Raw genomic sequence first — 14319 nt, forward strand, 5'->3', positions numbered from 1 at the left:
GACATCAAGAGAGCAGCCAGAAGTTAGTACCATGTTGAACAATTTAAGCATTTTGCAACTCAGGTGTGCTGTTTTTCAGCATTTCATTTCTGATGTTATCTAGACCACAAGACTGCTTTGATTTAATAGATTTGAGCTTTTCATTTAGTTCTTGTTGGGTTATCGGGTAATCTAATGGATTTGGTTGTTTTTTAATGACTGATTCAGGGATGTTCAGTTTTTCTTGAATTTCTAATTGCTTATCTTGTAAGTCTTTCTGTGGGATATTTTTGTATAGATTATAAAACTACGTTTTCCAAATTCCTTCATCTTGTATGGCTGATTCTTGTGGCTTTGTCATGTTTAAATTGTTACGCGTGTTCCAGAACTGATTTTGGTCAATTGCGTTTTCAATTTCATCAAGTGTCTTACTGGTATTATTAAATGTATTGCATTTCAGAGTTTCAAAGTTTTCACATCGTAGCTCTGGGTGGTTTTGCTGCTTATGTTTTTCATTTGACATTTGTCTTAGGTGTTTTCTAATTGTTTTACATTCCTTGTCAAACCGTTTTTCAGAAACATTTTGTTTTTAGTTTCTGATGTTGCATTTCTTTGGTTTTCTCAAATTTGCTTTTGATGCTGCTTTTTGGAATATGCAGTTGATGTTTTGAGTAGCTGAATAGACACCTTCCTTATTGTTTTGATATTGTGAGTTATTGAAGACTTGTATAGAGTTCATCATTTAATTTGAGTTCAATATTTCAATGAATCTCTCTGCACTGTTTGGAGCCCATCTGTACGATTGGTTTATGTTGTAGAGTTCATTGGGCTCTTTTTTTTTAATGAATATTGCCGGTTAATTTCTTCAGAAACACGTTGATCTGACTGTGATCTGACAACGGTGTCTGTGGTCTGACAGTGAATGCACTAATGGAGGAGGGGTCAATGTCCGTGATGGCATAATCGACTACACTTGTCCCAAGAGCTGAGCAGTAAGTAAACTGACCTAAAGAGTCCCCTCTGATTCTACCATTAAGCATGTACAGGCCTAAGGCTCGGGCAGAGATTCACTAACTCCTTCCTGTTTTTTGTTCAGTATTTGGTCAGGACTGTTTCTATTATTTATAAGAGGGCTACTGTACAAGGAGGGGTGTCCAAATACATCCGAGCCGGAGAGAACAGAAGTATTGATGCACTTTGCGATTTTGAAGGTTTTCCTACTTACACAAGCTCCGTGCCAGTGTAGGTCTTAATTTATTTATCATTAGGTACACTATCACTGTACGACCGGAATCTAAACCAAAATCTCCAGAAATCACCATTGGTCATGATTTTTAAGAATCTTAAATGCTCATTTATTGCGTGACATAAGTATGTTGATCACGCTCCACCCAGTACGCATTCCGGCTCTCTCACGAGGACCTGTTGGATTGTTTCTTAGAGAGCCCTCCTGTTCTCCACTAATTACCTGTATCAACTGCACCTGTTTGCAACTTGTTACCTGTATAAAAAGACACCTGTACACACACTCATCAAACAGACTCCAGTATTCTCTCCCACAATGGCCAATGACCAAAGACTGTTCTGTAAGGACAATCAGCTGGGATAAAATGTTAGCCTGCACACGGCCTTGGATGGGCTATCAGTACCAATAAGGCAAGCAGCTTGGGTGAGAAAAATGGCAACAGACTGTTGGCGCACTTTATTACGAAAGATGGACGAATGTTCAAGATGTACGTCAATCACCCGCGGTTCTGGTGGCTCCAGCAAAATCTCACTCGTGACATCTCCAACATGGCATGCATACGAAATGAGGTCAGCCCAGAATACACGCAGGCCACGCTGTCATTACTGACCGAAGACTAGCCTGCGCGGACCCCTCCAGATTCATCAAGAAACCATTATACCACCACTCCTGCTGTACCTAGTGATTTAGCTGATCCCTGAAGCGCACGCAAGGCTCAGCCAGCGCATGGTCCGACGGCCGTCTAATGCCAAGTGACCTATCTGGCATTGTCCAGTAGAGAATGGAAGAAGGCTCACTGGGGTCTATGAGACATCAGAATAGAGGCTTTTGGTCGAACTACCACTCCCCAGGTTTGGATGCACAGAACCTCACATAGTCTTGGTTACACCACAAGAACGCCACCCTCCCGAAACCGTACGACAGCTGGGAGCTGGAACATAATTACCTCGTGGGGTGCTTAGATTCCTGCAGAAGCGCAAGCGGACCACACTCCCGAGCTTGCCCCGTACTAAGACGGGAGGGCATCTGACTGGTGCCACTTGCATATCTGCACCAGATTGTATTTGCCCAAAAACCTGCTCCTCCATCAGTCATTACTAGATCAAGATACATACTGGCCTTCGCGCAATTCTCACTCTCCGAATTCGTCGCAGCCACGATCACCCGAATTACACCAGCAGGCCAGGGCAACTAAGGCCTGCTCGTAAGAAGCATCTAAAGTTCCTGCGTAGTGGTATGCCTATGTCTCAACCTGAATCCCAATACGCAAATATTTACTTCTGTGGGGAGCCTGAACGTCCGTATTGGTCCCACCACAGCCCAAACCCTGAAGGATTCTGGAGAAGCTTCGTCATTCTATCAGGAGAGTGGGCCAGTCTGCGTATGACGCCTATGCTGCCAGGTGATGTGCAAACCTATGTCATACTACAGGATAAGCTAATTCGATCCTTTAGTAATTGTAAACAATGTTTCCAAAATTAAGTCGTGCTATTTCTGGCATGTTCAATACTTACTCACGCATAATCTATAATATTGCAAAATTAATACTTAAATTAACTCATCGCTCAATTGATTTTCTGATTTTTGTCTTCGATTCCTGTCTTCGTCCGACAGTTTTGGAAGCTTACCTAGTAATAACAATTCCACATAGACATTTCTACAATGCTCTGTAATAAGAGTAGGAATAACAGACCTTGCTCACGATCCGGGCTGCTATCACAATCTCACCTTGATTATCCCACTGTATGTGGTGCGTTACCTTGTCCCTCACAGTCGGTGAAAAATTACCACCTGTCCTTGTAGTAAAGTATAGATGACCTTGTTTATAGAACAGTTCACTCAAAGTTAAACAGTTGGAAATTCCTACCCAGTACTAAACTACAACTTGACGTAAAAGTCTATCAATCGCATATTATTTCTTGCGTTAATCAATGTATACCCTCTGCAACAGTATACCGAACGTACAACGCATAATTTCTAAGAAATTATATTATGACTTTAAGTCTTCTCGTAACGTAAATTAAAAAGATATATTAACAATCACTTATGTTTCAACCATTCCTGATATCCACAGCAAGAATAGGCAGCTACCATTTTTCTTATTCTTTAAAATTCTCCGAGACACAGTCAGGGGACACACCACACCACTCCACCACTACCTCGGTTACTCACCCTACTCGCCCGCTCCCAACACCCACCACTCCAACACTCCACCACCCCACACTCCACCACTCCCAAACACCTCCAACACGTCACCACTCCAACACTCCACCACTCTTGACCCCTCCTCCCTACAACCCACAACCACTCCCTCTCAACGCACTTACCCGCGGATCATACACACCTCCAATTTTCCACACCGTCCACCCTCAACGGCACATTCATCCCACACACTCCCCCATTCTACCAACACTCCAGCCACTCTGCACTCGTTTTCTCCACATCCCTCCCTACTATCACCACAAACACCACAATACCGCCTCACATCCACCTCCTCCTTAAATCCCCTTACCACAGACTCTAACTCCACCTCCGAACACTCCCACCTATATCCAGACACTCCAACACTTCAACACCTCCGGACCACCTCCGAACTACTCACACATTACAGAGCACCTCACCCCCTCCACACTCCAAACACCTCCACTCATCCATCCCTCAACACTCCACCTCTCCAATACATCCACCTACTCGACACTCCACCACTACAACACCCACCACTCCAAACACTCCACGCACATCCACCCACTCCCACTACTCCCCCAACGTGCAATCACCTCGCTCCCACATACATCTTCTGTATCTAACACCCTCCACACGCATACCCCTCACCACTCCACATCACTTCCTTAGTCAAGCTCGTCCGCGAACACTCCTACTCACTCCCATCCACACTCCCGACTCCCACTCGCCCACACATCCAGCCACTTCTCAACCATCTCACCTACTTCCCCCACCTCCCCACACCTTCAAATCCTAGACACCCTCTCCCCACCAAACACTTTTACGACTCCTTATCCTTCCGCCCCCTCCGCTCGACCCGTGCAATCCTTCATACTCAGCACACACTTACGGTTTAACACCTCACATACCACCCACGCACTCCAAACACTCCACCACTCATCGACAGCCTCCACATCACAACTCTACACACATTACCACGCCCCACCACTCAACACCCACCACTCCACCCTTCCAACACTCCAACACTCCACTCCACTGCCCCACTCCAACACTCCCCACTCTGACACTCACCACTTCCAAACATGCTCGCTCCCTCAACCTTTCCAACCCTCCCCACTCCGACACTGCCAACCATTCCAACACTCCACCACTCCCAACACTCCTGGGTCACCATCTCCACCACTACACCGTCCACCACTCCACTCCACTTCCAAACTCAACACTCCAACACTCACTCTTCAACACTCCACCACTCCACCTCCACGCACGTCCAGCCACTCCAACACTCCACCACTCCCTCCATTACAAACACGTCCTAACCACTCCCCACTCCACCACTCCCAACATCCACCACTCACAACACTCCAACACTTTCCTGATTTTAAGTGAGTCCTCCGATCAGACTAGGCCTAGAAGGCGGCTTGCCATGCGCTCCAGCGGGAGTTGTTCTCTGCTTTAGGAGTGCCTCCAGCTTCAGATGGTGCTTTAGGGACATGAGTGTGCCAAGGGTTTACTCTGTTTAGTGAGATCTGCCGCATCAGATGGGCATATGTAGAGATCAGGGATGTTCTCTGTTTATGAGTCACTCCAGATTCAGACGGGCAGTTGGCACTATTGACCAAGGAGTGTTCTCTGTTGTTTGAGTCCTCCAGAATCAGGATAGTAGGCATGCACGTGTCTCTGTCCTTAGAGAGTTCCTCCAGATCAGGAGGGCAGTAGTGATTACCGGACTCTTCTCCTGTTTTAGTGAGTCCGCACATCAGAGGCTCAAGATCGCAGCCGTCATGCTAGCTTCACATCCACTCCATGCATTAGCTTTAACGACATCGAGCAAGCGCATATCTATCACTCAGCTCGCATAGGATCCGATATCACTAAGATCCCTGCTCCCATACCTATATAATCCTACTACACCGCTACATCAGCTCGCCATGTTCTCGACGTAGCTGTACCGTACACTGCATCATCACACCACATACAATTATATGCTGTACCATCACCTCTTATCTACCTCCCTCGCCCAGACGTGAACTAATTCTTAACCCGTACATCACCACCAGCATCTTACCGCTCTTTACAATTATCCAAGTAAGTAGTCCCAAGTTCACACACGATCTTAGCGGTTGCCGCATGCATATCAACCAGCCGCTACTGCCATGCTACTTCAGCCACATCCTACCTCCTACCACTAAGCGTGGCTATCGTCCCAACCTACACACCGTACTACTCCTACAGACTTCCCAATGACCACGAGGACTTTTCTCTCATATCCTCATCAGTCATCAATCCTTCCTCCCGGAAAGTATCACCCGCAAATCTATCCGAGTCGTCAGCTATACCTCTACACGACCACCACCACCCCCCTTGTCCTTCAGCCCCACCTGCCTCTAGCACATCATTGTGACTTCTACACCCCTCACTCGATCACACATCCCCTTCCATCATACTCCCCCAGACCAGAGATCGCGCTACATAACATCGATAATATCTACGACGATCCAACACATCGCCACTCACTGAGCTATGTACGATACATCGCATCCTATTACATAAGATCCACTGCTCGAGATCGCATATCTACAGTCTCGCATCCCTATGACTCCCAGACAAATACAACCTCATCACTCTGCGTCATACACCGATCCTACGATAACGCCTTCACATATCTATATCGCAATCCACATCTACTCGGTCATTCTATAGCTGACTCCATCTAACATTTCACGAGCATCAATGCTGTACTATACGTTAGCGTACGCTCCCATACGCTGAGACGATCAACATGCCTCTCCTCGACATCCACTCACTAGTCAACGCCGAAGACGTGATGACTATCAGCATTACTCTAATCCAGCCCTTACCAGCACTTAGCTTTTATAGCTTTGTACTTTACAACCCTGCCCTGTCAGTCCTTATTCTTGGTATTAGTTTCCTCCATCAATCATAAACACTACGCCCCATTCCAGATGACAAATGCCATCATCCAGCAATAATCTCTTAAATAATAGTTCAGACCCCTTTACTCATAGGTACTTGTGAAGCACCTTTGGCAAGCATTACAGCATCGCACGCTCTTTCTTGGCTCATCCCTTACCCGCTCTCTCTTCCTCCACGTGTCATCTCGAATTACCCCGCACCACACTTCCGACCCCTCCACCAAGCGCACCTCTCCTCACACTCCACAATGCCTCACAGCTCTCGCACACCATCTAGCTCATCTCTCGTTCACTACAATATCCTCCCTACGCTATCCGCTCACAACGATCATCCTCCGCTCACAACCACTGCCAACACTACTACCTCCTTCCTTACTACCCGTCCCCACCGTAATAATCTACAGATGCGAGCGCGCACCTCGATATCCTACCAGCTGCACGTTATATATTCTACACTTCCATCGTCACAGTATACATCTCACCCGTTCCCTCACTCTCCTTGCCTCACTGATATACGTCTCCTACCATCTTCACCCTGCCAGCACTCAGATTGATCGACCTGCATAGACACCGTCCTCCTCATATCCGACCATACTATCTCTACACTGAAGTCTTGCACGCATAACTCCCCTACACTCCTCTCTCTCCTTAAGCTCTCTCTCCCTATCCTCATACCGCTCCTAGCACTACACAAGTCTCTGTCCCCTCAACATTAATCGTAGAGATCTACTCGCTCTCACTCCTACGATATCACCCAGTTCTCGCTGCTGACCATACTACTTTCCATCACGGAGCTCCTAACTCGCCACATCACTATTCATCCGTTCTCGTTTTACTAATTCTCCTTCCGTCTATCCCCACCCTCCTACACTCTCTTCCTCACCTACCCTCGTCTCATATCCTCACTCCATCTCATACTCATCTACTCCTCCTCTCCTCATTACAATCTCTCGTCCAGATAACACACATCGGTCCTCACTGCTCCTCGTATAACATGACATCTATCCTCGTCAGTCGTGTCGCGCTGTCAACTCTCTCTCTCATCACTATCTTACTACATATTACTATACTCTACATCCCGATACCTCAAGCCATACTAGATCTCCCTCTTATCCATCAACACTAGTCATACACTCCTTTACCAGCCGCCTATTTCCACTCCTCGCTAAATACAATCTACCCTCTACATCGTACGCAGCTTCATCATATCTTTACCATACTACGCTCTTTCTCCCAGTCAATTCCGCATCTCCGCTATCGACACAGCTCTTCCTGTCCTACCTTGTATATAATCCCGACCCGCTCATCTCTTTCCGTATCCTCTCTCTCTCAAGTATCCTATGCACATCTCTTCCTCGTCCTCATACATACTCCTATCTTCTCTCTTTCATACTCTCACCTCCTCTAAGCCTTATTCATTCCCTGTGTCTCGTCTACTTCACTCAACATTTATATCTGCTCCGACCGACCCTCTCCCCTGCACAGTCTCCGAGATCACATCAGACCAGCTCTACTATCTGACTCACTTCTATCACCCACCTTCACACTCGAATCACGCTCACCTCCATAGCACCGATACACACCACCATCATCCTCGCTACTCCTTTTCTCCTCCCTAGTTCCTCTCGCATATACACCCAATCTCTCCACCGCTACTGCTCACTATCTCGACTACATCGACCATCTTGCTCGACTCCGCATGTTGCCCCATCTCACGTCACATCTCTTCTACGACACTATCTCGCATCTCTCTGCATCTTCTCATATATCCACGAGCTTTAATATATCAACATCGTCCCTGCACAGGTATCCTGCGTCTTCTATGCCTTGGTCTGATCTGTCTGTGCGGCCCCTTTCAAGTACGTTTTCGTTAATTGGTCGGCCCTTCGTGTCTCCCGTCTCCTTCTGCCTGCTCTAGGCTCGCTCTATCTATATGCGAGATGGCTTCTCTGTGTTCCTATCTAATCCTGTGTCCGTTATCTGTCTTTCCACTTTGCGTTCCTCACAGCCAGGTCGAGACTCCTTGCTACCCTTGTGATGAACAGCCGCTGGCTATTTTCCTTATAACCCACATAACCTATATTTCTTCGGAGTATCTTGATATCTCTCTAGTTCGCAGATCTGTCGTATTTTTTTTCTCCAACTCTCTTTCGATATATTCTGCATCCCTACTTGTCTTAATTGTAATCTTTTTCGCCGGATAACTCCTTTCTTTCTGTTATCTCCTCTTCTACCTGGCATTCTAGGTCCTAGCTCTCTATATAATCGCTTCCCCTCTATCATACCAACTGCCCATAACTCCTTCTCTCCGTCGGCCTTCATGCTCTCGCGTTTCGCGAGCCTCCCTTCACCTCTTGCTTCCTACCTTCATTTTGCTTTGGAGCAGTGTGGCACATAATGTCTTTTTCTTTTCCTGCTCCGTCCCAGAGCTCTCCTACGACGGCCTGTTCTCCTGGCCTTACTACGATAGTCACAGCGCCTACATGCCACAGACGTTCCTTCACCATCATACGTCTTGCTTTTCCTTAAAAAAACGCGTTTCCTCCATTCCAAGTCCATGTTCACCGTGTTCCGTCCTCTGTTATATTGCCCTTAGCATGTGCTGCCCCTCTTCGTTCCCTCCGGCTACCTTAACACTTTAGCATTCCTTAGTTTCGACCTCCTTCTCCCTCTCTCTAACTCATTCTCTCTACATCTATACTCTTTATCTCCTTCACAGGCGTCTTGTCCCTCATCATCTCATCACGTCCCATCTCCCCCCCCGCACCCCTCACTGATTCCTAGCTTCTCCCTCTCCCTGACTCCCTCCCTCCCTATCCCTTCAACATCTCCCTCTCTGCTCTAACCGCTCCTTTCTCTCTTCGTCTATCAGTCAACGTCGCTCCGTCTCTTCTACTACTCCTAACCCTCACATCTATCTCTCTCTACGCTGCCGTACTGTCTTCATCTCTACCTCCTGCATTCAACATTCCCTACTCCCCGCACAAACAAACTCTCCATCTCTTCCTCAACTCTGTACCTACCTATCCCTCTCTCTATCTCTCAACATCCTTGTTATGCTCTCTGCTCATTCTAATTACAATATCATGCGGACGCTTTCTTTTTGGATCCTCCTGCGGACGCTCTTCCTTCTTTTTACGGCTCGCATTAACTACCAGTCCCAAACCAAGTCGCTCTCTGTCAACGTACATAAACCAATTCTACACACGTACAGCACATTACATCTCCATTACCTTCACCACGCCATCATCGACCCATATACTAGCCCTCAACACCATACCTCTCTTCTCGCTCACTCTTCTCTCTCTCTCTCTCTCTCTCTCTCACAGTCAGAATATGACAGTAAACATGAAACTCCCTCTCTCTCTCTCTCTCTCGCTCTCTCTCTCCTATTGTCTCTCTCTCTCCTCTCTCTCTCCTCCTCTCTCCCTACTCTCTGCTCTCTTCTCACAGTCAGAATGACAGTAAACATGAATAGTCTACCTCTCTCTCCTTTCAGATCATTCCGCTCCTCCAAACTGGGGTGGTACCATTCAGCAGAGCCGACGTCATCACTACCAGAGCCCCCTGCCTCTCTATAGAGAGCACCTCACACAGCGGCTGCAACAACAAAACAACACAAGCAACAACCAACAGTCACCATGACAGCCACGCCCTTCCACTCCCGGAGTTCATGGAGTCAGTCATCGACTCTGTAAGACAACTCTTGTCTGTTGTTGTTGTGTGTGTGTGTGTTTGTGTGTGTGTGTGTGTGTGTGTGTGTGTGGTGTGTGTGTTTGTGTGTGTGTTCGTGTGTGTGTGTGTGTGTGTGTGTGTGTGTGTTGTGTGTAGTTGTTGTGTGTGTGTTGTGTGTGTGTGGGGTGGTTGTGTGTGTGTGGTTGTGGTGGTGTGTGTGTGTTTGACGGAGTGCAGATGTATTGAAACGACATAGATACAGAGATAGAACCTTTATTGTAGAGGAGAGTTAACTGATTCATTCTAAATGTTAGTAGTTATTCGTCAAACCTGTGAGTCAAAGGTACTATCAGACAATATTAAGACGATATGGTGCAAACAGCATGGCCCAGAGACTTCTCTCAACCAAGAGATTCTACTGCTATTTAACTAGACTAGATCTGAAGCTAGTCTTAAACTGCTCTGTCGCTCTTGTCCCTCCTCAGAGGCCTCCTCATTGGGTGAGCTCGCACCAGCGTGCTCTCTGATAGAAGATTTGTCCAGAACCACAGGGCTGCCCAATCAGCGCTCCAGGGACTGACACCTTGCTTTCATTGCGCTGTTTCGTCTTCTCCACGCGTCTCTCTCTCCTCGTCTCTCTCTTTCTCGCTCTCTCTCTCTTTCTTGTCTCTATCTCTCTCTGATCTCTCTCTGGGTCTCTCTGTTCATCTTCTGCTGTGCTTCTGTCTCTCTCTGTCTCTTTCTCTCTCTCTGTGTCTCTCTGTCTCTCTCGTGTCTCTCTGTCTCTCTCTGTCTCTTTCTGTCTCTCTCGTGTCTCGTTTTCCGTATTCTCTCTGTGTCTCTCTTTGTGTCTCTCTCTCTCTCTCTCTCTCTCTCTCTCTCTCAAAGATTTGCTCACTCAGCTGGCCTCACAAGTAATACAACAAATGATCTATTACCAGTTGTATCAATATACCTACAATTTAGAGATAATGTATAAATGGTCTGAGAGAACAGCACTGAGCAATCAAGCAAAGCCAATATGCAGCTTACGTTTCTTATGTAATATATCTGACTGGTAGATCTCGCTTGCATCTTGACCTCAGAAAAGGCTGTGACCACTGCTTAAGCTGACACTATAAATAGACTGACTTGCCCTGGGAATACGTCTAGCCAGTCTTCTTCCATTGTCTGTCAAGGTTCGGGAGATACAGAGCGGATCAGGTTGGAGAAACACTGTCCCAGCCAGACTCTTCCTCTTGTTGTGTGTGCTGGGGGATAGCAGAACCAGGGTTGGAGAAACACTGTCCCAGCCAGTCTTTCCTCCATGTTGTTGTAGTGTTGGGGATACAGGAGGACCAGGGTTGGAGAAACACTGTCCTAGCCAGTCTTTCCTCCATGTTGTTGTAGTGTTGGGGACACAGGAGGACCAGGGTTGGAGAAACACTGTCCCAGCCAGTCCTTCCTCCATAAATGGAATATTATTATTAATATTAAATGGGAATGTTATTTKTTTATTTTATTTAACCTTTTATAGCTAGGCAGGTCAGTTAAGAACACATTCTTATTTACAATGATGGCCTACCAAAAGGGAAAATACCTCTTATAAATATTGGACAAAACACACATCACGACAAGAGAGACAACACAACATTACATAAAGAGAGACCTAAGACAACATAGCAAGGCAGCAACACATGACAACACAGCATGGTAGCATCACAACATCACAACAACATGGTAGCAACACAAAACTTGGTACAAACATTATTGGGCACAGACAACAGCACAAAGGTCAAGAAGGTAGAGACAACAATATATCACGTGAAGCAGCCACAACTGTCAGTAAGAGTGTCCATGATTGAGTCTTTGAATGAAGAGATGGAGATAAAACTGTCCAGTTTGAGTGTTTGTTGCAGCTCGTTCCAGTCGCTAGCTGCAGCGAACTGAAAAGAGGAGCGACCCAGGGATGTGTGTGCTTTGGGGACCTTTAACAGAATGTGACTGGCAGAACGGGTGTTGTATGTGGAGAATGAGGGCTGCAGTAGATATCTCAGAAAGGGGGGAGTGAGGCCTAAGAGGGTTTTATAAATAAGCATCAACCAGTYGGTCTTGCGACGGGTARACAGAGATGACCAGTTTACAGAGGAGTATAGAGTGCAGTGATGTGTCCTATAAGGAGCGTTGGTGGCAAATCTGATGGCCGAATGGTAAAGAACATCTAGCAGCTCGAGAGCACCCTTACCTGCCGATCTATAAATTATGTCTCCGTACTCTAGCATGGGTAGGATGGTCATCTGAATCAGTGTTAGTTTGGCAGCTGGGGTGAAAGAGGAGCGATTACGATAGAGGAAACCAAGTCTAGATGGAACTTTAGCCTGCAGCTTTGATATGTGCTGAGAGAAGGACAGTGTACTGTCTAGCCATACTCCCAAGTACTTGTATGAGGTGACTACCTCAAGCTCTAAACCCTCAGAGGTAGTAATCACACCTGTGGGGGAGAGGGGCATTCTTCTTACCAAACCACATGACCTTTGTTTTGGTGGGGCCTAGGATTGAGCCTTGGGGTACTCCCTTGGTGACAGGCAGTGGCTGAGACATCAGATGTGATGACTATATACACTGCCCTAGCCACCCTTTCCTCCATGTGGCTGTAGATGTAACTGTGATCCTGTTCACACTGTAATGTGTTAATCAATACCCAGAGCGGTATTGATCGCTATAACTTTTGTTTCTTCTGCAGCTTTTCAACCAATCAGACAGCCACAGCTTACCAATGAGCTCCCAGAAACCCCTGGTGGCTCCGCCCCGACAGCAGAAAGAGAACGGCATGTACGCATCTGTTTCTCTTCTTATGATCAGCACCTTGTAACGGTAAGGATTAATCACACACCTCTGTGTCAATGATGTAGAACTCACCTGCGCTCTCTCTCTCTCTCTCTCTCTCTATCTCTCCCCTGTTTCTCTCTCTCCCCTGTCTCTCTCTCTCTCCCCTGTCTCTCTCTCTCTCTCTCCCCCTGTCTCTCTCTCCCTCTCTCTCTCCCCTGTTTCTCTCTCTCTCCTTCTCTCTCTTCCCTCTCTCCCCTGTCTCTCTCTCTCGCTCCCCTGTCTCTCTCTCTCCCTGTCTCTCTCTCCCTCTTCTCTCTCCCCTGTTCTCTCTCTCTCTCCCCTGTCTCTCTCTCTCTCTCTCTCTCTCTTCCCCTCTCTCCTCTCTCTCTCTCTCTCTCTCTCTCTCTCTCTCTCCTCTCTCTCCTCTCTCTCTCACTCTCCCTCTCCCCCTCTCTCTCTCTCTCTCTTTCTCCCCCTTCTCTCTCTCTCTCCCCCCTGTCTCTCTCTCTTGCTCGCTCTCTTCTCTCTCTATTCAGGTTCAGGACTCCTACTATCTGTCGTTCCCTCCTGGAGTTGTCTCCTCGTACTCTGACCCCGTTCAGGTCTGTCCATGGTAGAGGCTATAAAACAGAACCTATGGAGTGTGTTGGTCTCGTCGGCGGGCCAACAGCCAACGCGTAAGCTCCCCAGACCAACAGCCACCTTAAAGAAAGATCAAAGAGAAGAGTACTCTACATCAATATATACATGTGTTGTGCTCTGGACCCTGTTGGTAATTCTTGGTTCCTGACCAGGTGGGTTTGACCGTGTTCCGACCAGTGTTTGACCGATGTTTCCGACCGTGACCGCCAGTGACTTTGACCGTGTTGCCACCAGTGTTTGACCGCTTCCGACCAGGGTTTGACCGAGTTCCGACCAGGTTTGCGTGTCTGACCAGTGATGCGTTTTCCGGACCAGGGTGTTTGACCGTGTCCGAACCGGTTTGACCGTGTTACGGACCGTGGTGTTGACCCGTTTCCGAACCGGGTTTGACCGTGTTCCGACCAGGTGTTTGGACCGTTCCGACGAGGTGTTGACCGTGTTCCGACCGGTGTTTTGACCAGTGTTTCCGACCGGTGTTTGACCGGTGTCCGACCGTACGTGACCGTTTTGACCGTGTTCCCACCAGGGTTTGACGCTCCGACCGGGTTGAGCGTCGACCGGCGTTTGACCGTGTCCGTACCGCGTGTTTGACCGTGTCTCGACCGCGTGTGTCGACCGTGTTCCGACCAGTGTCTTACCGTGTTCCGACCAGTGTCGACCGGTGTTTGACCGTGTTCCGACTGGTGTTTTGGAACCGTTTCGACCGTGGTGTTTGACCGTGTTCCGACCGGGTTGTTGACCGTGTTCCGACCGGGTGTTTGACCGTGTTCCGACCGGTGTTTGAACCGTGTTCGAAGCCGGGTGTTGACCGTGTTCGACCGGAGTGTTCGACCTGTTCGACCGGATTAA

At 47.6% G+C, this 14319-nt stretch overlaps 1 protein-coding gene across 1 annotated transcript in view; it reads left to right on the forward strand.

Moving 5' to 3' along the window:
* Window positions 1-9844: 9844 nt before the first annotated feature.
* LOC139026019 (transcriptional activator Myb-like) overlaps window positions 9845-14319 on the forward strand; it is a gene marked incomplete at its 5' end in the record, with an annotated part of 11584 nt that continues 7109 nt past the window's right edge. The window contains 4 exons of the mRNA XM_070441318.1: window positions 9845-10039; window positions 12743-12831; window positions 13365-13505; window positions 13786-13918. Of these exons, the coding sequence (XP_070297419.1) occupies window positions 9845-10039; window positions 12743-12831; window positions 13365-13505; window positions 13786-13918 (558 nt within the window). The remainder of the gene's footprint in view (window positions 10040-12742; window positions 12832-13364; window positions 13506-13785; window positions 13919-14319) is intronic.

The sequence above is a fragment of the Salvelinus sp. IW2-2015 genome, unplaced genomic scaffold, assembly GCF_002910315.2.
Source record: "Salvelinus sp. IW2-2015 unplaced genomic scaffold, ASM291031v2 Un_scaffold3747, whole genome shotgun sequence".
In the NCBI taxonomy this organism is placed as follows: domain Eukaryota; kingdom Metazoa; phylum Chordata; class Actinopteri; order Salmoniformes; family Salmonidae; genus Salvelinus; species Salvelinus sp. IW2-2015.